The sequence below is a fragment of the Manis pentadactyla genome, chromosome 8, assembly GCF_030020395.1.
Source record: "Manis pentadactyla isolate mManPen7 chromosome 8, mManPen7.hap1, whole genome shotgun sequence".
In the NCBI taxonomy this organism is placed as follows: Eukaryota; Metazoa; Chordata; class Mammalia; order Pholidota; family Manidae; genus Manis; species Manis pentadactyla.
Genome location: NC_080026.1, coordinates 123,137,739 through 123,164,752, shown reverse-complemented (window position 1 = coordinate 123,164,752; position 27,014 = coordinate 123,137,739). Strand labels below are relative to the sequence as shown.

The following is a 27,014-nucleotide window of genomic DNA, read 5'->3' as shown; positions in this document are numbered from 1 at the left end:
CTTCCATTCTCACATCATTTAAGAGAGTTGGGATCTTAAAGGTCACTTGCCCCAAATCACAGTTATTAATAGAATATGCGCTGGTGGGGTTGAAGCCAGTACATTGTATTGCACAATTCTGCCATCTAGTGGTAAAATATGGAAACTTCCATGTAAATAGACTACCCATTCCCAAAAGACTTCCCAAGTTTCTTAAAATTTCAGACAGAAACCCTGCCAAGTCTCCAAAGTGCCGCACCAGGGCGCGGGGCACGGTGCCGGGGCGCGGGAGGCTCGGGCGAGCGCGCTGCCGCCGGGACCGCCGTCTCGCCTCCCTCTCCAGCCGCCTCTGCGCCGCGTCTCGCCGGACGGAGGTGCGGGTGTGAAGTTCCTCGGCGCCTCCCGGGACCGTCAGAGCGGTTCCAACAGCACGCTGACTGTTCGCCTGCATAAAGCTTGCGCGGCACCGCTCTCTCTCTGAAGTACTTGCATCTCAAAGAACGTTTAAACACGTTTAATACATGTTCTTGAATATACCCTTTAGGGAAAGACCAAATTACCTTTTCATTTTACACAAGTACAGCTTAAGAATCTGGAGAGGAAGGGACTTCGTTCCCCAACACACACACTCACACAGCCTCTTGTACTCTGTGTTATTTTCTAACCTTTCTCTCTTAGCAAGTGCAGTTCAGAAACATATAATATTAATTATGTGAAGCAACATAGCTGGGATGGTTGGTCCATTAGGAAAGATTTCTGGAAAATTATTAACAGTATTGGATATTTTATTGTCTTACATAGTGATTAACAAAAATATTAAAAGAACTTGAAAGTGCACTTGGAATTTAAAAATTAAAAATCCCTCACATTTTAAATAATGCCAGTTTTCTTCAAACCTTAAAGAAATGTTTTGGATAGCAAATAGAAATATTCTGCTTACTAAATCCAGGATTCTGCCTTGAACTGTGCTTCATTATTGTTTACATCAATACATAACAGTGTCCATTCCCAAGGGGCCGTCAGGGTGTGGTGACTGTTACTTCCCACATCAAGTACATGTGAATGTGTGGGAGAAACTGGAAAGAGAAATTATGTCCACTATTTTACAGTGTAGTTCTAATCTTGCCTGCTTTTTTTCCCCCTTTCTGTTAAATTGATTCAGATCACCATTTCTCTTCTATCTGGTCTTTCACAATTCCACATATATATTTCAACAGATGACAATGATTCTAACTAATATTGATATTTTAGATTGAGTTTACAAAACCTCTAAATGACAATCAGAGAATCCAGATTCATGCCCATATAAATATATATGTACATACTATATATACATAAACAGACATGCTCTTTATAAACTGTTATTAATAGTGGGTTAGTCAAAATCCTTAAATTGTTAAAATCTGCCTCATTTTCAAAGAACCCCTTTTTACCCCAGTTTGCTCCTCTATTTTGTTACAATTCAACTGGCAACCTCAGGTAATCAAAGTCCCAGGTGCCCGGCAATGTGTTAATAGCTATGAGGATGCGTGGAAAGAAAACAGATCAGTATCTGTCACCTTGAATAACAGTGTATTTGAAAATGCAACATAAAGTCAGTTGCAATAAAGTACAAAAGCTTAGCTGTTTGCACTAACCTTAGAGTTAGCCAAACAAACTTAAGCCTTACTTGAAAAGAGACAGGATATTGCTTTAATTATACCTCTTAAAATCTGGCCACTTAAAACAACTATTTGTCTCTCTTAGCGTTTGAAAGGGCTCAGCTGAGTAGCTACTCCGCAGATGCCATGGCCTGGGGCCAGAGGCCTGGTCCGGCTGGGCCCTGGCTGGAGGTGGGCCTCTATCAGCCAGAAGGTCATCTGGGGTGGACATTCGGAGCTGCTCAGTTCTCCTCTACCGTGGCCTCTTCACACGACCTGAACTTCTCAGAACATGGTGGCAGATCCAAGAGGGAACATCCCAAGAACCTGTGTTTCAAGAGAGAAAATAACAACGTTGTCAGTCCTCTTAAGGGCCCTCCGTGGCTGCAGCCTCACTACTGTAACAGTCCAGGACCAGCCTCCATTCAAGGGTGGTAGTCCAAGCAGAGGGATCAATGAGGGATGTGAGGGGGAATGTGGGGCCATCTCTAATCCTTAAGGGACGTTCAAAGGCCCAGAGGTGGGAATTTCAGAGCAAGGCAAGTGGATGAGGAGCAGCAGGGACAGGTTTTCATAGGTTGGGTTGAGACAAATTATTCAACTGCTACAAAGATAGTGAATTTATTTTAGTCTAAAAATAGGTTTATTACTTCATTTTCCAGTTGTAAAGATAGATGTAAACTAGATATGTAACACACAGCATGACTGCTGTCCTCATGGCCACTGTATGGTGTGTAGGAAAGCTGTTAGGGGAGTGGATCCTAAGATCTTGCATCACATGGAGAATTTTTTTCTTCTCTTTTTACTGTATTTATATGAGATGATGGGTGTTACCTAAACCTATTTTGGTAATCATTTCATAATGTACCTAAACCAAGCCATCGTGCTGTACAACTTAGATTTGTGAAAGTGATATATGTCTCTTATTTCTCCACAAAAACAGACAAAAAGTAGGTTTGTTACTTCATATTTAGAAAGCCAGATGACATGATTGGAACTTCATTTGAAAGAAAAACATTATGCATGATTTTGCCATTTTAGCAAATATTTTCATATTTACTAGTTTACAGCCTGACATCTGAAAAGATCACACCTGGTGAAAGTCTGTTATTTAATAAGTCAAGGAGAGATCATTAGCAACAATCTTTGGGGTTTGTGTTTTCATTCAAATAAAGCCACAAACTAATAAGCACTTGCTAATAAATATCACAGATAAGACTGTAAGTGAACATTAAATTTATTTTTGAGGTTATAATACATTATCTACATTTTTAAGTAGTTATATTGAAATTTATCAGTAAAACAGTTAATACCATTGTTTACCTTGGATTTTAATATGATGGGGCTTGTTTTCATTTAGATAGCAGTTTTTTAAAAGTTTTTATCAGAAGGCACAGAAACTAGAGCATAAAGGTGATGTGTCTGGAAATGGACATACATTTCATTCTTCGTTTGTCCAATAATGATGTCTCGAATATGAAAATCTTGAACATTCACACTCTGAATAAAGTACTAGGGTATTTTGTGATTAGTCTACCTTTGGCTAAATTATCTCAGTTTAAAAAAATGTGCAATGAAAATTGGGAGGTGAATGTATTAAATAGCCACTTTAATAAAGGTAAATTTAAATTATACAATTCATTTCTATGTAATTAAGACACATATTAGAGGAATTTTCTTCATAAAAATAAATTTAAATTCTACAATTCATTTCTGTGTAATTAAAACATATAATAGAGGAATTTTCTTCACTTTTGTTTCTGAAATTTCAGTGTTTGCCACTACACAATGGTGTAAAATAAAAGTAATCTTAAATATTAAAATGTAATACCCCACCTCTATCATCACTGGAATTCTTCACCAAAAAGGTCCTGAGTCGATTTTATATATATTCAAGTGCTGTTGGGTGAGGATATGCAGAAGGACACTCTCACAGGATCTCCAGCACACAGAGGAGTTGAAGGGTGTTATCAATTAACTGTGGTACAGCATAAAGAGCGACAAATGCTGAAAGAAAAAGGAAAACGTAATTTCCTCTTGACCTAAATATTTTCTAACTAGGCAAGATTTTTGCTTTATGGTGCTTAAACAGTAATCAAATTTGCCTCTATGTTTTCCTCTACCAGTAGAATACATTTTGATTTTAATATATTTTCTTTCCCAATATATTTAGTCATCATTTATTTAACACTTACTATATGCCAGGCATTTAGTAAGCATTTCTTAAGCATTAAGTCATTTCATCTCATAAATGATCCTATTACGTAAATTCTGTTGCCAGATCCACTTAACAGCATTGAAAACTAAGGCTAGGTGTTAGGCTGGAGAAAGGAAAAACAAGGACATGCAAACAGAACAGAGAGATACCATAAAAGGAGAACAGACCAGACCCCAAGGTCTGTGCCTTATATGGAAAGGGGACAGCTCTTCCTGAATTCCATCCTTCTGATGTGCCAGCTAAGACCCGGATGTCAGCCTCCTCCCTCTTGGAAGGAAAAAAGTTTCTGGTTGTCTATTATGTCACCTTTAGCCAACCATACCTCTCCACGCCCCCTAGGACAGCTTGCCCACTCCTCCCCCTCCTAACCCCTTATAAGCCCCCACCTCCCTGACGGGGTGTGACTTCCCTGGCCTGTGAGAGCCAGACCGTGGAACATCACCCGGGAATTTGCATTCAAATAAACTGCCTGGCCCTTTGTTGCCTCTCGTCGCCTGCTAATTTCAGCTAGAATTTATCTTACACTAGGCATCTGCAGATATACATGCCAGTAACTGCTAGGGCAGAAGTGTTAACTCAGACATTTGGATCCAGATTCAGTTATCTTAATTACATCATATTTTCCTAAAATCTTGCTCTTTTGTTCTGACAAAGATGTTTAATCCCCCCCCTTTTCTCTCTCCCTCTTTATCCCTCCTCCTTGCCCCCTCTCCCTCCATTTTATGTTATTTTTACTTCTGTGAGAAGATTAAAGGAGCTAAACAAAAAAGCTGAGTTTGGGAAGATGTGAGCATGGCTTTACAATCTGGAAGCACCTCTGTTCACGTTTGTGTGTTGTGTGTGTGCATAGTGTAAAAAAGAAGGTTGTGTTGAAGATAAAGTTACATAATCAAGTATTCCTTTGTATTTTACATATAACTATTATTAGATCACATATTAGATTTCTAGCTTCAATTTTACCTTTAATCTTCTCAAATGCAATGTTTGCACCTTCTCAAAATTAGTGTCTCATATCATGACTTTAAAATATTTAAAAATATTTATTTCAGTGAAAAGTAAATTACATTTGGAAAGATGAAATCAGTTGGTAATAAAGTTAATATTAAATTTGAAGAAAAGATTTTTCATAACAGCTCAGTAAAAAGCATAATAAACGAAAGTACAAAAGATACAATAATGTAAATGAAGCCAGTAAAACATGCTTCAGAAGCCACTGAGTTGTGTATGTCATGTTTTGCTTTTTAGATAGAGAAAATGAAGAACATCATACACATATTATGTATAGAATATGATTTTTTCTGCAATAATATGTATGGATATGAAAAAATACGTTTTAAAAATGTTAAACTTACGTTTGCATTTTGAGATGTACTGATATCAACTAACATACATTTACTGAATACCTGAACTACCCCAGGCCTGGGGACACAGCAGGGTAACACCACTGGAAAAAAATCCCTGCCTTCAGACAACCGACAGCTGAAGCCAGTGGAGCGGAAGGGCTGATGGCTGAAAAGGAGGCCTGGAGAAAAGCCAAGAGGTCAGGGAACGCCAGCAGGGGAAGTGGAGCAATTTCAAAGAACGAGAGGGGACGTCCCTCCTCAGGAAGTATCGTTTGAACAGGTGCCCGAAGGACGCAGGCAAGTGAACCTGGGAGGTGTGGAGAGACGGAATTCCAAAGCCGGGTCCGGCTAGCAGAGGCCCTTGGGTGGGACGTGTCTGGGGCAGCAGAGAACGGCATGGATATGGAGGGAGGGGCGCACGGCGGGGGGGCAGCCATTCAGGGCTTCCCGCCTATTGTACAGATTTAAATCTGTGGCAGAAACGTGGCTCTCAGTCCGAGTGAGATGGGAGCCCCGGAGGGGCCTGAGCGGAGATTGATAGGCCCTGACTTACACTTTTTAACAAGATCACCCTAGATACTGTGTTGAAAATCGATTACGAGTGGCTAGGAAGGAGACGAGCTGCAGGGACCCAGACGGATGGCGTCTCGTGTCCGGGCGACAGAGGAGGCGACGAAACAGCGCTGCGCCTCGGGGTGGTCTCGCTGCAGCGGCGCCCCCCAGCGGCTGGCATGGATGCGGGGCTGAGGGAAGGGGCGGGCCCAAGGCGCGTGCATGCGCGGTCCGAGCTCGTGCCGGCTGCGCTGGCCTTTAGTGGGGCTGGAAGACCTTGGCTGAAGGCCCTGAACGGGAGGGCCGGGGTGCGGCTGGACGTACTGGAACGAACACGGCACAGGGTGGAACCGTGGAATTCGGGTCTGGATACAGGGAGGGCGTGGAGCGAGCGGGAGGCGTGAGCCCAGAGCTTCTCGGGGCCTGTGAAGCCGTCGTGGTGGGAGTTCATCCAGAGGCGGAGTGCAGACAGGCAGCGGTGGAGGCGGACGCGCCCCGACAGTAAGAGCTTGGGGGTCTGGGCAGGACAACCAGCGGGAGAGCCTGAGAGAGGCCGTCAGTGCGGTGTGAGGAATTCCGCCCCGGGCTGTCCGATGAGAAAACCGCATCGCAGAGGAGGCACGGAGCAAGCCCATCAAGGGAAGCAGGTAAGTCAAAAAAGATGAAGTTGGAAAAAACATCAGTGGGTTTAGCAATTGTAAAATTCCCTTATTTCATTAAGGCGTAGGAAGGTAACAGCAGTAAATGCAGCCAAAAGTCACAGTTTAAACACAAGGAAGGATGACCTCCACAGAGTCTGATGATAAAGTTTTAATTAACATGACTGCGTTAAGCATTTAATGACCACAGCAAGGGATGTGTCTGATTTTGTTCTGTACAAGTGTGTTTATCTTTGAAAGCAATGATCAAAACAAAATGAAAGGATTCCGAATATTACTAGCTTAGGAGAATTTAAATTGTTTTCTTTCTTACTGTGAAACTAAGACAATCGATTTTAAACTTACTGCATGTAAGCCTCTCAAACTTTTAATAGGAGCATTAAAAAAAGGCTAAGAGTCAATGGGTCACCATCCTTGCCTTCTGAACCGGTCAGACTAACCTGAGCGTTGATAATTTGCCACTCATTAATATGCTCAGAAAACTCGGAGAAATTACTCCCTGAAGCCTGTGCTGGACCAGTTTCCTATCACAGAGAAAGTCAAAGACACCGGGCTGCTCATAGTTGGTGAAAATGAGACCTGTAGCCCAGTCCTAGTTTCGTCATTAATTAGCTATGCACTTCTGGGTAAGTTAGCTAACCCAGGGCCTAAAATTATTTTCCTGTGATATTGTGGTGTTTTTGAATTATATACTAGTTATGCTTTAATATATAGTCTATATTTTGATATTCTTCACAGTCCTCTATTAAAAAATTCTGAGGGGAACTACAATATATACAAGATCCACTAGATGGCAATATATGGCTTTGTAAATGGGTGCCTTTTGCTAGAAACTGAGGCTACCTAACAATCAACCAAGAGGGTATTTAAGGTTCTCCAGGAAACAGACCGAAGACATTAACTAATTTCTCATACTGAGGTCATTATTGATGTTTGCAATATAAAGAGAAAGCATATGTTTTTAATCCCTTTGTTCTGGACCCACAGGTATTATAGGGCTGTTTGGACATTTCATTTTAACCTTTTACTGCCTGCATGAGTTATTTCATAACAAAGTAAACACAGAATTATTTGCATAGAGTCCAATTCTGAATTGAGTCCACACAATACCCCAAATACTCTTACCCTCAGTCAAATGTACCAAGTCAATTATTCTTAAACTTTTTCATTGTAAAGAGCCATCATATTCCTCCACTAAAAAAGAAAAGGAAAAAAGATTTATTTCCTTTTCGGCATATACATTTTAAAAATGGTGTTACCATTATCATTTTTTGTAGTAAGAGTAAAATATCCTTACTTTTAAGTTACGCTACTCAAAAAACTATAAAGAAGAAAATGAAAGTCATCCTCAAGCAATAACAATGTTAATATGTTTCAGACAAACTAGTTTTGCTAGATGGAAAAGACAGACAGATGCATTTTCTTTATGTTAAAAATATTCTGAAAGCTTTCCATGTTAATAAATACATTATTATATTAATGATCAGTAGCATTCAGTCATTTACAGGTAAATATTTACACAATTTATGCAGATAATGTTCAGAGGCAACATACTTGAGCTGAAATATCTGGCCTTTCCCAAGAACACTATTTTTCACCAAAGTGACAGAATTGGTCCCATTTAAAGATGATACCTATCAGAGAGGGCCTTGTGCAGAAAAAAGGAAAAAGACAACAGAACATACCAGAGCCAAACAAATGAGCTAATGAAAAATACATATCAGAAAAATTTGCCAGAAGTGGATTAGTCTAACAAACATCAGACAGCAACCTGAAAACAGTGAAGGAATATATGACCTCTCTGAAACAACATCTCATGGAAGGGCGCAAAGGAACACTTTTGAAAATGACATGGGTGACATGGAGAAAAGGCCAGAAAAAGAAAGTGCAAAGTAATGCAAAGACCTGAGTTGAAGGTGAGTGGAGACAAATGGCAGATATGGAAGGGAGATACTTTGCATTTTTTTGACACTCAGATCATAGTAAATGGAACAGAAATGAACTGTCAAGTATTAGAAGGAAGCTTGGCTGAAAATAAGGAAAAAGCTGAATTTTTAAGTCAAAAAGTGGACATGTCCCATGAAAAACTGACACAAACTATTAACAGTAAGATATGTCTTTATGAAATTAATAGATTTGAACAAAAGAGGTGCCACTGAAATAAAGCATCTCCAACAGGCTAAAAGTAAAAAGGATGTACCAAACAAATGAAAATAAAATCTAAAAATGAGCATCTCATTTATCAAAGTTGATTTGAAAAGCAGAACAAAATTAGAATAATAATAGAGAACCTTAACAGTTAAAGGGTATAACTGCAATGAAGATATATTATTAACCAAATAACATGGTATCAAAAATGATAAAGCAAAATGCCCCAAAAAACAGGAAAGATGGAAAGACAATAATAATAGGAGAATTAAGTTATCTCTCAGAACAACACAGTTGAAGCACTCAAAAATAAAAATAAATAAGGATATAGATCTAAATAAAATTAGTAATTAGCAGTCCCTTAAACATCTTAGGAGTCAGTCCATATGGTATTTTGTTGTATATATCACTAATACAAACACTGAGAAATGCTTTCAGAATGAAATGTTGAAGGATCTCTCATCACATAAAAGACTATGTAGCTTTTAAAAATTGGAATATGCAGTTTACAGCACAATAGAATACACTGACCAATAACTGTGTTTTTAAATGTTACATTATTTAAGTCTCAAAATCAATCCAATTATTAGAGACTCCATGGCAATAAATTATCCTACTTTAAAATGACTTTGACAACAGACTAGAGGCAGACTCCTGAAAGAGATCTTTGAAATTAGTTTTCTACTTTTCTATAGCTATCTATTAAACATTCCAATCCCTTCTCTATTATTGCATACTGAAGTATAAAAGAAGCTGTATTGTTAGTGCACGGTAGAACTGATATTCAAGGAAAAACAAATTGCTTTCAAGATGTCATAAGCAACTCTAATATTCTTTCTCAGAGAACAATTTCTATTACAGTTCTAAATCTTAAGTCTGTGAACCATATTTATTACCAGTTTTATTTCTAATAGTGGTATTAGCAGCCATTTCTCAATCAAATCCAATATTAACATTAGTCTTGGAACAGTAAAAAGCTCCAAGCATCTCAATATCCACCACCGTCCCACATTCCCTAAGCCTTAGCCATCGTCCCCAGGCTCTGCTTGTTATAGCTCGTGCGTTTCAAGCCAAGTGAGGGATCTTCTAAAGGTCAATGACTCTGATGTGTCAGACTCAGTCTGTCTCCTGATAAAAGACAGGAGGGAAGTCAGTGAAACCTGACACAGGTAGAGGCAAAGCAGAGCCATAGGAAAGCTTTCCTTAAGACTCCAGGTAACAGGGACACCTGTAGATTTCAGATACGGAAAGTAGATTATTGTTTGTTTAGGATTAAGAATAGGGATGGGAATGGAGAGATGAAGGTGATAGCTTTAGGATATGGGGTTTCTTTTTGATGTGATAAAAATGTGCCCAAATTGACTGTGGTAATGATTGCATATATTGGTGAATATACTAAATACCACTGAAATGTACATGTTAAATGGATGAATTGTATAGTATGTGAGATACATACACTATGGTTTTGTTATATATATATATATATATATTTTTTTTTTTTAAAGGAGGAGGGAGAAGCCAGGTAAAAGCTGAGACCCAAGTCCCAAGCAGGGAAGCATGTAAGTCTTATACTCAAGAGCAATCCAAGATAAGGTTTCCTAGTGGTTCACATAACCAATTTAAATTATTATTCTTTCCTCCAGGATGGTCACAAAGAGACTACTCTTCTTTTAGGCTAAAATACTACATATACGTCAAAAACATTTACTTTTTAAGGGCAAGGGCAATAAGAGAAATGTTCAATTGTTAACTGGTCAAAAAAATTCTTTAGGTTTCAGTTTGACCTAGACTAATATCATGAACCAAATCATAGTATCAGTTTTTAAAACATGCAAATCAATAGAATCCACAATATATTCTTTGCTTAGAGAGTCAAACTGAATTCCTGTTCTTCAAAGAACTCCCATTCCCTGAGGTAAACAGCACAGGCTGAGGCTCACCATTCACACTGTCACCTTGAAGCTGCAGAATTTGAGGAACTGGCATTGTGAGGACAACAATATCAAAGTGCTCGGGGGAGCCCGTTTCCTTGGACACTTCCCACTTGTCATTTCTCAGGCTGATTGGGTCACACATCGTCTGAAACAGACATCAGCACCTGTTCCAAAAGCAAAATCATGCTCATATAATTGGGGTTGTCCATTTGCATGAGGGGGAAGAGAAGAGTCATAAACTGGGTCCGTTCAGGTCAATAAAATAGTGAAGTTTGTCTTCTGCAACCCCTGGGGTTCACTTTCTTTACTTTCTTGTTTACTGGGAATTCCTCTCCTCCTGGCATCCTTTGACCTCTCTATCAATGCCTGTTCTGGGGAAAAGATGACTACTACTATAATAAATACTAATAGGAACCATACTGCCTTTAATTAAGTGTTTACTGTATGCCAAGACTATGTCAAGCACTTAATATACATTATACCCATTAATTTCACAGATTCAGAAATGCCATGATTTAAAACTACATCCATGTAGCACTACAGCTCATTATCTTTGTAGGGCAAGTATTCATTTTAGTTGAGCTATTAACAATTCTCTCTCATAATAGAAATAAGAGCAATATTCCCTATTAAAGGAATTAATATTCCCTGTTAAACCTGAAAAAGTTCTCTGTAAGAGAAATCCAAGTCCTTATTGATGGAACAATTACCTTTATTAAGAAGAATCAGAATTAAGAGAAATACAATCTAAAACATCCTCTCACCACATTTTTCTTCTTTGCACTTATCCCAAAGGTATTTAAATAACTGAGTAGTTACTTGATTCATATTGTCTTTCCTTTTTATCTGTAAATCCCATGGCCAGGAATTATGACTACCTTGTTTCTATGTATAGTAGATACTATATATAGTATAGTACTCGGCACATACTCAAGTGTTTGTTTAAGAGAATGAATTCTGAATCATAAACTGAAAGATAACATGAAATTGGATCATTACCTCTCCTTGGTACATTAGCATTTACTTCACATTCCAGTTTTCAGAAAACTTTGATTAAAAAACAAATCAACTTTGATGCAGCCTCAGGATTGGAAATGAAAAAGGAGCAAGGAAAAAGCACACTGAAAAAATGTTCCATGTTTCCTGGGACGCCTCATGTTCCTGGCCACTGAAAATTTAGCGAAAGTCCAAACTTGGCCATGAAGCTTCCTTTCTGTGTAGTTACTCCAGCTCAATGTGATCCTTCTCATCTGTGATGCCCTGCAACCATCATTGCTTTTACCTCTCACTCTGACACTCATCCACAGTATCTGCGTGTTTTAGGTAGGTCTCATCTATCCAAAAATAGCCCTGGCTCCTCCATGTCAGGTCTCCACAGCTCATATGCCTTTACATCTCTCACTTGAATAATGCTACAACATAGTAAGTACTTCCTAAACCTGTTTGTAGAAAATTAGAAATCAAATGCAAGTGTGTTAGAAGAAACATGGTGCTGACTAGGCCCAGGGGTCAATCTCTTGGAGGCAATTAGCATGCATATGTTCAAAGAATAGAGCAAGGGTTTGTAAACAGCGATCTGACTTGCCTGGAGTTTTCTCTGAAGCTGCTGTTTGGGGAAGATGCAAATAATTAGCGCTTTCAACTCACACCCACCATCTCCTTTACTCCAACCAGGACAGCTCCACTTCACTCTGTTCTAATTTTTTAGGATGTCTCACCCCTGACCAAGTCACTGCTCCTGCCTCACCCTAGTCCTCACCCTCACCTGTATCTCAACTAAGTCAACTGATTTTACATATTTTATTCCATTATGTCTTCACATAATATTCCCTTTAAAAAGGGCATTACATTGTTGTTGGTGGTGAGCAGGCGTGTCTGTTTAAGGGAACTGAAGTCCACCGACCTGGAAATTCTCCATATCCAGACAAGCATCTTGGATATGTATCCCAGTGGTCCCAAAATGTTCTGCAAGGTGTATGCAGTGGCTAAGTGTGGACCTCAGACCAGCAGCATGAGCAGCAACTTGGGACTTGTGAGAAATGCCCTCTCAGGCCCTCAGCAGACCTACTGAATCAGAAGCCTTGAGTTTCAGGCCCAGCAATGGGTATTTAACAAGCCCCCTCAGGCTTGTTACAATGCACACTACAGTGTGAGAACCACTGGGGTAGATAGATAAAACCAAATCTAACATCACAGCTATCAAAACCACCCAAAAATTGCGGCACTTACTAGCCAGGAACTTTTCCTTTCCAGCTGCTAGGAGTGACATTTCCGGGAAAGTGGCATTTCCTTGTGAAGATAATTAATGACTTTCAAAAAGACCACATGTTAAAATCTATAGGCTCTGGAAAGTCATTTTAAAACAGAGATCTACATAAAATCTCTCAAGAGTCACTTCTGAGCTCAGTAAATCTGGCCATGTCCCTCCCTCTTTTGTATACTATCTGTTTATGGCTCCCTACTGCACTGAGATGAACAATAAAATCTTTAACACTGCTTACAGAGCCCCTGCCTCACTCTTGAACTTCATCTCCTACCGCTTCCTCCCTCATTCACTGCCCTCCAGCTACAAGGACCTTTTAATCCCTTGAATGCATCAACTCCCTCCTACTTTAGAACAGTTCTGATCTGAAGTGCCCACTGAATACAATTCTCATCATTCACTTATTGGCCTAGTTCACTCTTGCTTACTTTTTGGGCACCAGTGAGAACAATAATAGTTCTGCAAAGACGCTTTCCCTGACACACATTCCCTCACACTCTTCTGAAACTCACATTAGGTTAGGTATTATTATATGCTCTCTCAATGTTCTCATTCATTCTTCTTAACGTTTATTATGCACCTTGTGTGTGTGTGTGTGTAAATTAATTGAGTGTCTTCCTCCTCCCTGCCCCCAGTGCACTTTATATTAACAAAGGCAGGGGCCGTGTCTCTTATTCATCACTGTTTTCCTAGCACATAATATTTAATAAAAACTTAAAAATCTACAAATAGCTATAAAGATATCAGAATACCAAGAAGGTTTAAACATTTTATAAAGACAAGTGTGTTTCTGTTATACACTTATTCAATTTATCCCCTGCCTTCCTCCATTTTAAAGAGAAAATACAAATTCGTTTTCCTCCCATAATTTCCTTCGAACAGGTTTTAGGGAGCAGCAGTTCAGAAAAGTTGAGATGGAACAGGAAGAGATGTGAACAAGGTCTAACTAAATGCATTGCCTAAAGTTAACAGAAGATTCTTAACCAAAACTCACAGGCTATCTGCCAGCTTCTCTGAAGGACACTATTATGGATGAGGGCCATGATCACCTGCCTGGGAGAAATTTTAAGGCAGAACTGCCCAGGCTCACTTCCTCTACACCAATTTTATAAAGAAAATAAACACAAAAGGTTTAATTTGCAAATTAAATCTATCTTTTCTAATGAAAAGATCCTGTCAATTTTGACAAGTTACATTGCACATGTTGACTTTCCAGATTGTCCCTTTTAGAGTAGGCAATAAAGTGAAAACAAAAGAAGGCAGCAATAGTTCTTCCTATTGGCAGGCAGGCCAAACCAAAAAACAAAACAAAACAAAAAATGCTATCACCGTGACCTGGAAGCTAAATTCATCATTTTATGAATGATTTGATAGTATAGGTCTTATTCAAAAGCAAAAGGACTTCGTTCATCACTTCCCAAATGTCATTAGGAAGGAGCCACGAGGTGAGTGCTCTCCCTGGATGTGTAAAGAAAGAAAATGGCTTTATTCCTTCCTGGGCCCTTGCCCTGGCGATGAGAGAGGGCAAGTACAAAAGGCACTCTGGGACTGTTCTCGTGAGCTATGTGCCCACTGACCTGGAACACCAGGGTGGGAGGGGAGCAGTCTTTCGTATTGTAGAGGAAAGGTCAGGAAGGAAATAGAAAGCCCTACAAAATAAATGTTAAATCAGAGAGTATGAGCACCCCTCCTTTACATGTGCTAGTTAATAGAAGACAGCAGGGTCAGCTGGAACGGCATTCTGGTTTGTCACTTACTAGCCAAGCCACCCTAGGCAAAGTACTTAACATTTTTCTCATTAGTGAATGGGGTAAAGATAACTATCTTGAACAACTGTTGTGAGAATTAGAAATGACATCTGTAAAGTGCCTAACTGTAGTGTCAGATAGTTAGCACTTAGTAAATGATAGAGGAGCTTTGTTATTTTGAATTTATCCTATCCCAACAACAATGAAAACCAAAAATATAAAACAACAGAAAATCACATTTTACTCATTCAAGGAAAAGATTGTATTAATGAGGAAGGCAGGCAGTTGGTAAAACTGATGTCAATAAACATAGTTTTCTCTCTAATATGTTTAATGGGAATATATCAGAATAAGAATAGAATAGAAGATCAAGAAACACACATCTATTTCACAACCTGTTCTTGTTCTAATTATATATTGTCTATAGAGATTTGAACCTGTTCCAAAGTGTACCTGATTAGACATCATATGTAGATAGTTTCCCTGGAAGTTGGTCCCTATCTAAATGACTATTGGTTGGACCATCAGATTATGGGGTTGCAAGTTCAGCTGATTCCAAAACAGAGAGTATTTTTGGAATGACTTGGCCATTTGGGTTCTTAGGCACTGGGGACATAAAAAGGTCAGCTTCATTCAAGTAGTTCATTATTTAAACTAATATTTATCAAGTGATTACTATGTACTTGGCCTGTTATTTGCTTGGCTCGACAAGTACATTATACCCTTTATTTCTCACAACACTTTATAAGAGGTACTGTTATTACTCTCATTTTTCCAATGAAAGAATTAGGATATAGATTTTAAACCTTTCCTAATATTACATAGCCAGGAAGAGGTGGCAGAACATAATCTGAATCCAGGTCATTCTGATTCCAAGAACTCAACGTACATTGTAGAAATGCTAAAATACTTCTGTGGGCCATTTATAGGCTATTTTAAAGAAGCTTAAAGGGTGTTTAAAGGGATATAACAAAACAGAGAGTATTTTTGGAATGACTTGGCCATTTGTAAAGTTAAAAATGGTACAGACAGGGTCTACAGATCCTATAGTAATAGATCTGGTTAGAGGGAGGAAAGGACTGTTGAAACATTACAAAGAGAATATTAAAATAAAGAAAAAGTTTATATATACTCAAATTATATAGACCTTTAACTGAATTATATAAAAATTCATTTTCTTAAGTAAAGCAGGAAGTATATCAGAAAATAGGCTTTTTTATTTATATAAGGACTTTTATCCTGCTATTTTCCTGTGTTTTCCAAATTTTTTACTAGTGTGTAATTCTCTTAAAAGTTACTTTTTGAAATAAACAGTATTTTACATAATGATAAGAAAATTTACAGATGTCATTGTCCCAAGAGGCTATACAAATTGAAAATAAAATGTTTTCACTAAGAATTGGCTAAATTAGGACTGACTGTCATCTAATATACATAAACATACATATTAAGTTTATCTATAAACAATATATATATATTAGAAATCTATATCACTATACCTACCATGTGCAAGGCACTATTAGATTCTGTGTGAGGTACAAATAACAAGATCTCTTTTTCCAAGAGTTTCCAAGGCAAAATTGGAAGATAAAACATAAATTCTCCCAAACACCTAACAAAATAAAGATGTAGGTACAATGTATACAAGGACTGTCCCTCTGCCAGAACATCAGCTATATGACGGGACAGACTGTGGCTCTCCTATCACTAGTGACTAAAATAGTGTCTGACATATAGTAAGTACTCAATAAAAGTTTAGAAAGAGTAGATGAATTGGTGTGTACATGCATGGATAGATAATCAGTAAGTAGTTCAGGATTTCAGTAAGCATGCACATCTAACGGGTCATGTGAAAATCATGATAGAAATGTATTTTAAAAAGCTATGTGGTGGCAACATAGGAAGCTGATGGTGACATTCTACAAAATATCCAGCAGTGTCAACATCTGTGATAGTTAATTTCATGTGTCAGCTTGACTGGGTCATGGGGTGCCCAGATATTTGGTCAAAATTATTCTGGGTATGTCTGTAAGGGTGTTTTGGGTGAGATTAACATTTAAATTGGTAGAGTGAGTAAAGCAGATCTCTCTCCCTAATGCAGGTAGGCCTCATCCAGATGAAGGCCTGAATAATACAGGAAGTCTGACAAATACAGAATTCTTCCTGCCTGAACAGCCTTTGAACAGGGCATCAGTTTTCATCCCTGCCTTCAGATTCAAACTGCAACATCCTCTTCTTGGGTCACAAACTTGCCAGCTTTCAGACTAAAAATACACCATCAGCTCTCCTGGCTCTCAGGCTTTTGGAAGGGGAATTAAATCATTGGTTTTCCCAGGTCTCCAGCTTGCCAACTCGCCTTGCAGATCTTGAGACTTGCCAGCTTCATAATCACATGAGCCAATTCTTTATAATAAATCTCTCTCTCTCCATACATATATGTGCACACACACATATATATATATATCCTATTGGTTGTTTCTCTGGAAAATCATGAGTAATACACATCATAGATTGGGTCCTACATGCAGAAAACGGTCTAACCCAGAATTGTGTTCTCATGCTGGATATTCAACCTCATTGACCTCTCCCATGTCAGTGATGATGCAAAAATATATAAATCATCCATTTTTACCAGGGTTAAACTTTGCCTCTTTTAATAGTTTTTATAATAGTTATTAGCTAAAATAATAATTATATTATCATTTTTTATGATAATTATATTGTCATATCAGGGATTCTTGGGGTTCTCACTAAGTAACAATTGATGAAGGAAACCAAAACATTAAATATTCTAGAAAGAGCTTATGAAACAAAATAAATTCTCAGCTTATACCTTTCATCAGAGATCTTGGATTGGGCACTTAATTTTGATTCATCAAGAAGCCTACTTCTCTTAAAAAAAATCATTTATTATCCAAGATCACTTATCATCTTTTTTTAAAGTACACTTTCAAAACACTCATTAAATACGTAAAGACCAAATGAAATCCTAATAGAAAATGAGCAAAGATTATAATAAGAAATTCACAGAAAAAAAATTCAAAGAGCTGTTTAGCAAAACAAAGATGCATAAAATCACTCGTAATTAAGTAATGCAAATCAAAACAAAAGATGATACCATTTTAACCTATTATATTGGCAAAAACTTTCAATGTCCATAATATGAAGATGTGCAGATGTTCTCATTCACTGTTGATGATTATACAGTCTTTAAGAGAAATAGATGGCACAGCCTAGTTATATGAAAAATGAATATACTGTTTGATACAGCTATGGTATTGTTAGCAATTGGTCCTACAGATATGCTTACAAAAGTATGTTAGGGTCAGACACTGCAGGAATACTGGTGTTAGCAAAATCCAAAACAATCCCACACCTTCCAAACCTAAATATTTACCAAAAAGTTAATAGTTAAATAAATGATGGTACAAATATACTATGAATAGTGGACAGGCACTGCAAAGAAGGACACCCCTTGAATTTGCTGATATGAAAATAGACCCAAGATGTGATTTAGTCTATCATGATGTCTTAGACAGGATTCTCCAGAGAAATGGAACCAACAGTATATATATATAGATACAGATAAAGATAGGTAGGTAGAGATACTGATTTATTATGAACATAGACCAAACAAGGTATACAATGGTTATGTAAAAAAAGATACTGTGTGTACATTAAAAAAATATATATAAACGTACATGATAGATAAATAGAGACAGTCATGTAGATCAATAGATAAGATTCATAAACAGCTTTCTGGAAGCATACATTGGAAACTTATTAATGATTCCTTCAGAGGAAGGAAACTAGCTTTGGAGTCATGAATATGAGAACGGCTATTTTACTTTATAACTTTCTTTATAGTATTATTTAATTATGTGTATAACTTTTATTTTTAAATGTTAATTTAAAAAGAAGGCAGAGAAAATTCTATTCCCACCTGTCTTTCAAGTAATGCTTAGTAATTCAAGAAACTCCTTGAGGTGCCACAAAGTTAGAATCTCCTTCTTTCATCACCATTCCTTCAATAGGAGAGGCCAGAAGCTTCAAAATGCCATGAGTTATGTTGGTTTTGAGGAAGAGGACAGAGCTGTGATGAAATAAAAACTGAAATAAGACAATATGTATGTAACATAATTATATAGTATAATTAGCTATAAAATACTATATTCTCTTCCAAGAATTCTTAGAGATTATAATCCTAAAAAATAACTAGAAATCTTCATATGATCAACTCAACATGTTTTGTGTTAATAAAACTTATAATTCAGGCAAAGAACAGACATGTTTTGAGAATCCATAAGTCTTTTGCTGACATTAACCAAAGGCCTGTTTTCTCATACACTTCAAAATTAAAGTCAGTGAAGGTAAACAGACAGGTATTCAGTACACCAATTTTAAATTTAAGATCGACTTCCCTCACAGCTCTGTCCTCTTCCTCAAAACCAACATAATTCTTATTTATTGAGCCTTTATGTTCCATGTAACATTTCATCTGATCTTCACAAGAACCCCGTGAGCCATATAGTATAGTTTTCCCACTTAGGTCAATATTTTATTGTTAATACTATCAAGAAGGATAATATAATTATTATTATAGCTACTATTATAAAAACTATTACCAGAGACAAAACTTTAACCCTGGTAAAAATGGGTAATTTAAATATTTTTACATCATACAATTAGTAAGTCTGATTCCAACCCTTTTAACTAACTCACCTTTTGTGTTTTTTGGCATAATGAGGAGTACAGGTGATATACTGTGCACCCAAGTCGACGGTGCTCTGTGGATTCTGAGGGCTGCTGGCGGGAGTCATTCTTCCCCCTTGGGTCAATCCACAGGAAAGTGTCTTAAGTGCATTAGAATCCATCTTTTGCAATTTAAGCTATTCACCTCGGGCTACCCCAAATGGATTATTTTACAGCTGTATTAGAAGACGTTTTGGGTTTTTTGTTTTTGTTTTTTGTTTTTCAGTTGAAGGCTTTGTCATCTAGTCAGGAAGTAGTTAATAGAGACAATCTGGTCTCCTATTTTTTAAAAAGGACACATAAATAATGCAGCAGTGTTCAGCACTGTGCCTGCTGCATACATTTACCAATTTAATTAAAATGAATGGATACGATAAAACAAAATAATGAGTGAAATGTCAGAGTGAATCCCTTTCTGATTTATTCATTCAGGCTATCACTCCTGCTGTCAGGTTTCATGAGAATAACATAACTTTAACTAGATCTTTGTAAGGCCTTGGTCAGTGGGGTGGGTCTTCGGGATCCTCACAATCTGGAGAAAGCTGCACAGGCACAGACAGGCCACGATGAAAATTCACTTATTGCCGATGGGCCCAAGCTTTGCAGACTGACCAGGAGTCCTCCCAGCCCTCCTCCTAAGTGTGCGCGGTGCTCCCGCGGCGGGGCCTCAGCCCGGCCGGGGTCGGCCCCCCACCTGCTAGGGATCAGGCCTCCGCCCGGCGACGAAAGCCCCCGGCCACGTGACGCAGCGCGTACTGCGCATGCCGTTGCTGCCAGGCCCGCTATTCAGTCTTAGCCGAATGGGACCCTGGCCACCTCAGGAGCCGGGGGCCAAGCTGGCTTTTTTCTCCATTTCGGCGGTTAGAGACCCACCTGATTCCTCAGCCTTGTCCCACACAGAGAGGGGCAGAGGGTTGTACGTCTCCTTCCTCAGTAGCGCAGCGCCCAGGCTTTCTGGGAGCCCGGCGCCCACGATCAGCACCCGCGCCATGGCCCTGCGTCTCCGCGGCCAGGCTGGGGGCCGGCAGCCGGTGGAACGGCGGCCTGGGGCGCCCTCCGCGATCCGCGCTCCGCGCTCCAGGCCCCGACGGACCCCTGAGCAGTACCCAGAGCCGGCCTGCAGGGGGCAGAGAGGAGGCGACCCCAGCTGCGTGGCCGGTCAGCCTTGAAACCGCGGCTTGCGGATACAGAGCTGGACTCCAAGGACGCTGGAGCCGTCAGACGAGCGGTCACCTCGGGCCCGGAAGAGCCTGGAAATCGTGAAGGTGGGAGTGTGAGAGCCGCCTCGCCACAGGGCTGACCCTGACTACAGCGGGGGCCCAGCCGAACCTGACTGCTAGGGTAACTGTCTAGTCTACTGGGACCTTTTCTGTCTTAATATTCCAAGTCTGATGCCAGAGCAAGCTTCCTTCCAGCACCTTCATGGCCACTGTTCACATACTAGAAAAAGATTTTGGAATCAAGGAAAGCGTTTTCTTAAACTAGCCCTCTGGCTTTGTGTATGTTATGTAACTTTTATCAGCCTCAATTTGCCCATCCTTAAATGGAGACAATAATGCTCTATATTCCAAATTTGTGGAGGTTAAAGATATTTATTTGGTTGACCAGGAAACTGTAGGTAAGTCACCCCTCCAGTAAATATTAAATTTTATATCAGATCACATTCTAAATGTTCTAATGGATGCAAAGATGAACAAGATAAGAATTCATGCCATTAGCAGTGTTTTTTTTTCCTACCTAACATTGTCCTGAAAATTCTCAATGAAACAACAAAAAAGAGTCTGAACTGTTTAAAAATAAAGAATTAAGTTATATTGAATTGTAAATAAATTATTACCTGGAAAACTCTAGAGAAACTGAATAGCTCTGAGAACTAATAAGGAAATTGGCATTGGTAGCAAATTATAATGAGAACATTTAAAAATCAGAAGTTTTACTTTATGTCTACATAAATAACCAGGTATCAAATTAGTGATGGATTAATATTGTGTATATCTAATAAAATAAAAAAACTTGAAGAAAATATAGGTGAACATAGATAAGCTAAGAAGACATTTCTAAGCATAAAAATAAAAGATGGAACTGAACAAAAAATGTATACATAATAATTTACAACCTGTATGTTACTAAGTACAAATAGTGAACAGATTTTTGGAACATGTATTAAAGATGAACATTTAATAAATACCCTTGTATAAAATATTTAAAAAATTAAATGCCATTACCCAAAAGGAAAATCTTCACAGATTGAATAGAAAGAAATACAGTCTGATAAACATATAAGAATGTTTAACTTTTCTATATTCAAATACAAATTAAAATGTAATACCATTTTTCTTTTTGGGGTAATTACTTTTAAAAATGTTAGAAAACATTTTCTTGCTTACATTTGGCAAGAACAGTAAAATGCACCTTAATGTGTTATCGGGGGAAGTGTAATGGACAAGTTACTGGAGTACAATTTGATAATATATCAAAAGTCTTAAAGCTATGCCTTTTAAATGAGACATTCCAAATCTAAGCTTTTAAGAAAATAATCTACAGATATACATTAAAATTTATGTAAACTTTTGGTTACCTCAATGTTATAGAAACATTGAAGTATACGAATCAATAAAAGATTGATTATATTAATCCATACATCTATATAAAGGTACTAAAAAACATGTTTTTGAATGTATAAGTACATATAAGAAATTAATTATCCTATAATGCTGAAAAACAGGCTACAAAACTAATAAAATTCCAGATTCTTGTAAACACACACACAGAGACACAAATACATATACAATATTAGAGAAATACGAAAGGAAGCAGATGTACTTAATTAATTTTAAGCATTTTATAAAGACCATATATCTATAACCATTTACTTATTTGTTAGTTAAAAATAAAGTGAATATGCTAGACAGAATAAGCTAATAAATCTCTGCCTTAAAGTTGTTTATAGTGTCAGAGATTTCTGTGAAATTAAAAACAAATAATGTGATTCACAGCCATATTCTAGAATCTCAGATGTCTAGCTGGGAAGGGTATTTGAGGTAATCTATTTCAACCACCCCTACCACCACCATTTTACACACGTAAATATAAACGCCAAGTTTAATTGAATTTGCCCAAGGTTACACAGTATCTCAATGATAAGGCCAGGGCAAGTCCTCATGGTCTTTTGAGTTTGTACCCCCTTTTCCATGATCTCCTCCTGCTTCCTCAGTTCTTGTTAACAGTCTTATCATCTTGCGCAGTCAGGCCTAAACATCATCGTCATCTTCAAGAGCTTTTTTTTCTCATCCCTAATATCTATCAGTCCTCTGGTGTTTTTGGCCTCTTCCATCTCTTAAATCCAATCCCATGCAACTGTACACTAGAGAAGTCCAAATACTACTTCCACCAGCAATGTACTAAAGTGCTAGTTCTAGTACATTCTTGTCAATGAACATTTAGCATTTTGAAAAGTACTCACCAACAAATTAATTTTTACTTAAGTTCAAGCAATAACTAGTTCTCACCTGAATTTTACAATAGCTTTCTAACTGGTCCCCCTACTCCTGGTCTGTATTCTGCACCAAGCATCTAGATGGGTCACTACCATACTCAAAAAACTTTCAGTAGTTCTCAATTTCATACAGTATGAAGTTCAGTTGCTTGGCATTAAAAGAATTCAGTGATAGGAGTTCCCCAACCCATGTGTATCTTATCTTGGTAACCTTTATATGTCCTGTGCTATGGCCAAGTTGATTTATTGTATGTTCCCCAAATACATCATCAGATTTTCCACTTCCCTTTGCTTATGCTGTTCCTAAATATAGAGCATACATTTTGACTTGTGTTTCCAGGAGTTGTAAATTGCATTAATTTTTCACTATCTTTTTCTTCTCTTCTATGACCAACAAAGAGTTATCCAGAATTTTGGATTCTTATGAACCACTGAAGAGAGGTAGCCATGGTGGCTTAATGACTTCTCATTATCTTAGTGTTTAGGATTGGGATAGCCACCCCCAACTTCCAACAAGGATTATATTAGTCCAGAGCTATAACCGTAGGGTTGTGGATCCACAGTTGCTTACTGGTACTAGTGTATCTTTGGGGAGATTTGGGAATGACTAGATGACCTACAAAGAGTAGGATTGAAAATAGCTGGGACAGATTTACTTATATTTAACCCTTCCTAGTCACTGTGACCTTTTCTCTCCTTTCGTGTTCCTGATCTTTGCAAGGCTCTCTCCTTCTGACCATTCAAGTCCAGCTTAAAAGTCACCTGAAACAAGGCCTTTAACATTTGACCTAAAGAATGGCTACCCACTGACTCTCTATTCCACTAATGTTTTATTTTCTTAGTATCACTTTATCACTTTTAGAAGTTATCTTGCTTTTTTGCCTGTTTATTCATTTATTTGGTATTGTCTTTCTCCTACTAGAATGTAAACATCAAGAGGGCAGAAACATTGTCACATTCAGTAAAGTATCCCTGGCAACCAGAATCAGAGTCTTGAGTTCACTAATTGTTTGCTTAGAAGGTTTACAGCCTTTTGAGGACAATGCTTAAAGTAAGATAGGCTGAATCAGTTGGGTGATTTCAATGTTAAATATCTTTTATGTATAATGTGACTGTAACAATATGAAATACCATGCCAATCAGCAAAGAATATCTACTTGTGTGATTCACAGCTCTGTCCTTACTTAACTGTGTTATTAACAACTTGGATAATCATTGATGGCATGTCTAACAGGTTTTGGAGGTCCTAAAATGAAGATGAATAGCCCCATGAGGCTATTTTAAAATCAGTATTTTAAAGATTTCAATAGGCAGTCACTGAGACAAATTTAACCAGAAGAAAAGTGAACAAAGGTATTCGAAGTTTTACCCTTGTATTTAGAAAATAATTTTACAGAATCAGGAAAAGAGAGTTTAGAATTTTAGTTAACCCTAAGCTTATTATGAGTTAACTATACTAGAGCAAAGAACCTCAGCTATGATAAATGAATTGTAGTGTGCAGAACAACAGAGGTGACAGTCCCACATTGTTTGGACTGGCCGGACCACATCTAAAATATTATGTTCAGTGCTGGATAGCAGATTTTGAGAGGGTCATTCAGAAACGGGTGCCATTCCAAAGAAAAGAGACCAGGATGATAAGCAGACTTGAAATATGTGAACAGGTAAAGAGGATGGAAATTTCTAGCCTAGTGAAGACTTTGGGGAACATGAAAGCTGTGTTTGAGTACGTGAAAAATATTAAGGGAGAAAAACAGTTGGAATATTTACCTACATATCTACCATTTCCAGTGTTCTTTATTCCTTCTTATAGATCTGAATTTCCATTTTGTGTAATTTGCCTTCAGTCTAAAGAAATATTAGTGTTTTAAGTTGAGCATATCAGCCTTTAATGAATTCTCGTGGGCTTTTATTTGCCTGATTATGTGTCCACTTCTGGATATATATAAAAGAAGTGAAAGCAGAGACTCAAACAGATATTTGTACACCTATGTTCATAGCAACATTATTCACAGTGGTCAAAAGGTGAAGTCAACCCACTGTCCATTAACAGATGAATGGAGAAACAAAAGATGGTATGTACATACAGTGGAATATTATTCAGCCTTTAAAAGTAAGGAAGTTCTGATGTATGCTACAACATGAATGAACCTTGAAGACATTTAAGTTTAGTGAAAAAAGCCAGTCACAAAAAGGCAAATACTGTATGATTCCACTTCTGTAAGGTAAGTGGAGTAATCAAGTTTATAGGAACAGAATGGGGAGTTGTTTAATGGTCGTGAAAAATTTCTGGACATTGGTTTCACAACAATGTAAATATACCTAACACTGCCAAACTCTACACTTAAAAATGATGAACATTGTACACAATTAAAACTTGTTCAAGAACACATGTGATAGAATTACCAATACATTTTTCAAAATTAAAAGTATGGAAGAAATTCCAATAAATCTAGATCCCTGAAATTAGATAGCTGGAGCACTGTCCATTGTGATAGAAAATAACTTCTTCATATCTAGCTGAAATTCCTTATAAAATGTAAAAGATTTAAAAAATATCTCCACTGTGAGTTTGATTTTTTTTTTAGATTTTTTTTTACAAGCTACAGATTGACATTTCTTTATAAAGCCATCTTATACAAAATATACCAATTATTAATTGCAGTCTTATATATGCACATCATTAAAACTAAAGAAAAGTATTTAGAATCTTTCAAATTTTAAATCAATTGATTTATATATTCTTAGAAAATGTTTGTATTATATAAGCAATTGGTGGCTTAATTGAAGATCTTCAATTTGTAAAATTTCATTTTTAGGCTTTTCCTTATAATTCTATAACAAAATTTCCATAAGTGTAATAATTTTTGTTCAGCATTCACCTTCTGAAGATTTTTTTGTGTGTGTGCAAGGCATCTTAAGTGGTCTAAATTTATAGGTATAGATTTTGTTGAAAATGCTCCAGAAATGTTTGTTGAACATTAAATTCTTGTTTTAAACATTTTTGTTGATACTTTCTGACTTTTGTTAGAAACTCCTTTTCAAATTCACTGTGTAATTTGTTGAAAATGTCTCAACATTGTTTACTGTATTATCTTTAATTTTTTTTATTACAAAAAGGCTTTTCATTTTGGTCTGCATGGCAAGTTGCAATTGCTATTCAGTATGAAAATAGGGACATGGCTTTTTCCAGTCTTATTTTTTCATTTACTGACCTGGTTGTAATACTAGCTTCTGCCTCTCCACTCAATTTTGCATCAGTAATGTGATATCATTTAATTTAATGAATTGTCCACACTTAATTTATAAGTTAGAAAAATAACTAAAATAAATATTTCAATTGAAGTACCAACTATGATTTATATGACTGTCACTGTAACTCATAAATTGTCTGCATAAAATGCTAAGCACATTACAGATTATATCAGTGAATACAGTATATTATCCAAACAATGAAATCCAGTGACACTGACTAGATTGGTGGTGTATTTAGATGTAATATTGCAAAATACACATGCCCAATATGCACATTACAATAGCACAATATCTTTTGTAACGCAGCAATTCAAGTGAAATGTAGTCTTGTTAAAACAAGGAAGTTTTGTTTAATAGAAAAACATCCTATGCTGTTTTAGTTAATAAATTAAAACAATTTAAATAAAATTAAAATTTCAGTTCCTCAACTGGCTGTATTTCAAGTGCTCAGTGGCCACATATTGAACAGCACAGATATAGATTTTAATGATCTTTTTCATTAGTTGCTTATGTGCACTTGGTAAGTTACTGTAAACAGCAAATAAAATGAATTATTTAATTTAGTTTAAAAATATCCCATTGGTGGTTATTAGGAGTTATCAACACCTGTATGCCAAAGGTTCATCCTTCTGTATTTTCTTAGGATAAAAATATCAAAATTTGGGGAAATGATATAAATTGTGTGGCCATGATTTCTACTTGCCTAGGACAGTCCAATTTATGCACGTTTTCCAAGTTAATTCTTAACATTTCATTTTCAAAAGTGTCTCATTTTGGATAATAAGCCATGTGCTTGTTCTAAAAATAATGCAAAGTACTTTAAAATCTCTGCTAGGAAACAAGCAGTGTATCTGTAGTAAGCTGCAAAATCCAGTTAATACAGACAAGAGGAAATAGTCCTTTCCATCCTGTTTGCATGAAACTATCCAAGATAAGTAAGTAACCTTGCTGCCTGACTAGTACTGTTCCAAAAACATAGCCAAGGAGGAATATCTAGGTTGTGAGTACAAATGTCAATTTTTTTTTC

The 27,014-nt window shown here is 37.3% G+C and overlaps 1 protein-coding gene across 7 annotated transcripts; it reads right to left on the bottom strand.

Moving 5' to 3' along the window:
* Positions 1–311: 311 nt before the first annotated feature.
* On the bottom strand, positions 312–20,520 carry LOC118919193 (renalase-like). 7 transcript variants are annotated; one of them, XR_008999019.1, is made up of 5 exons: positions 20,110–20,520; positions 19,207–19,312; positions 18,428–18,594; positions 3,456–3,626; positions 312–1,946 (listed from the first exon to the last, which is right to left on the bottom strand). XR_008999019.1 is itself a non-coding variant. In XM_036898925.2 (3 exons), the coding sequence occupies exons 1-3, from the start codon at positions 20,225–20,227 to the stop codon at positions 1,862–1,864; spliced, it is 309 nt and encodes a 102-aa protein (XP_036754820.2). In that variant the 5' UTR covers positions 20,228–20,520; the 3' UTR covers positions 312–1,861. The 7 variants fall into 7 exon arrangements, 1 of the variants encoding a protein (XP_036754820.2); XR_005027392.2 differs by having other exon boundaries at positions 18,428–18,577; XR_008999021.1 differs by lacking the exon at positions 3,456–3,626 and having other exon boundaries at positions 18,428–18,577.
* Between the last annotated feature and the right edge of the window lie 6,494 nt (positions 20,521–27,014).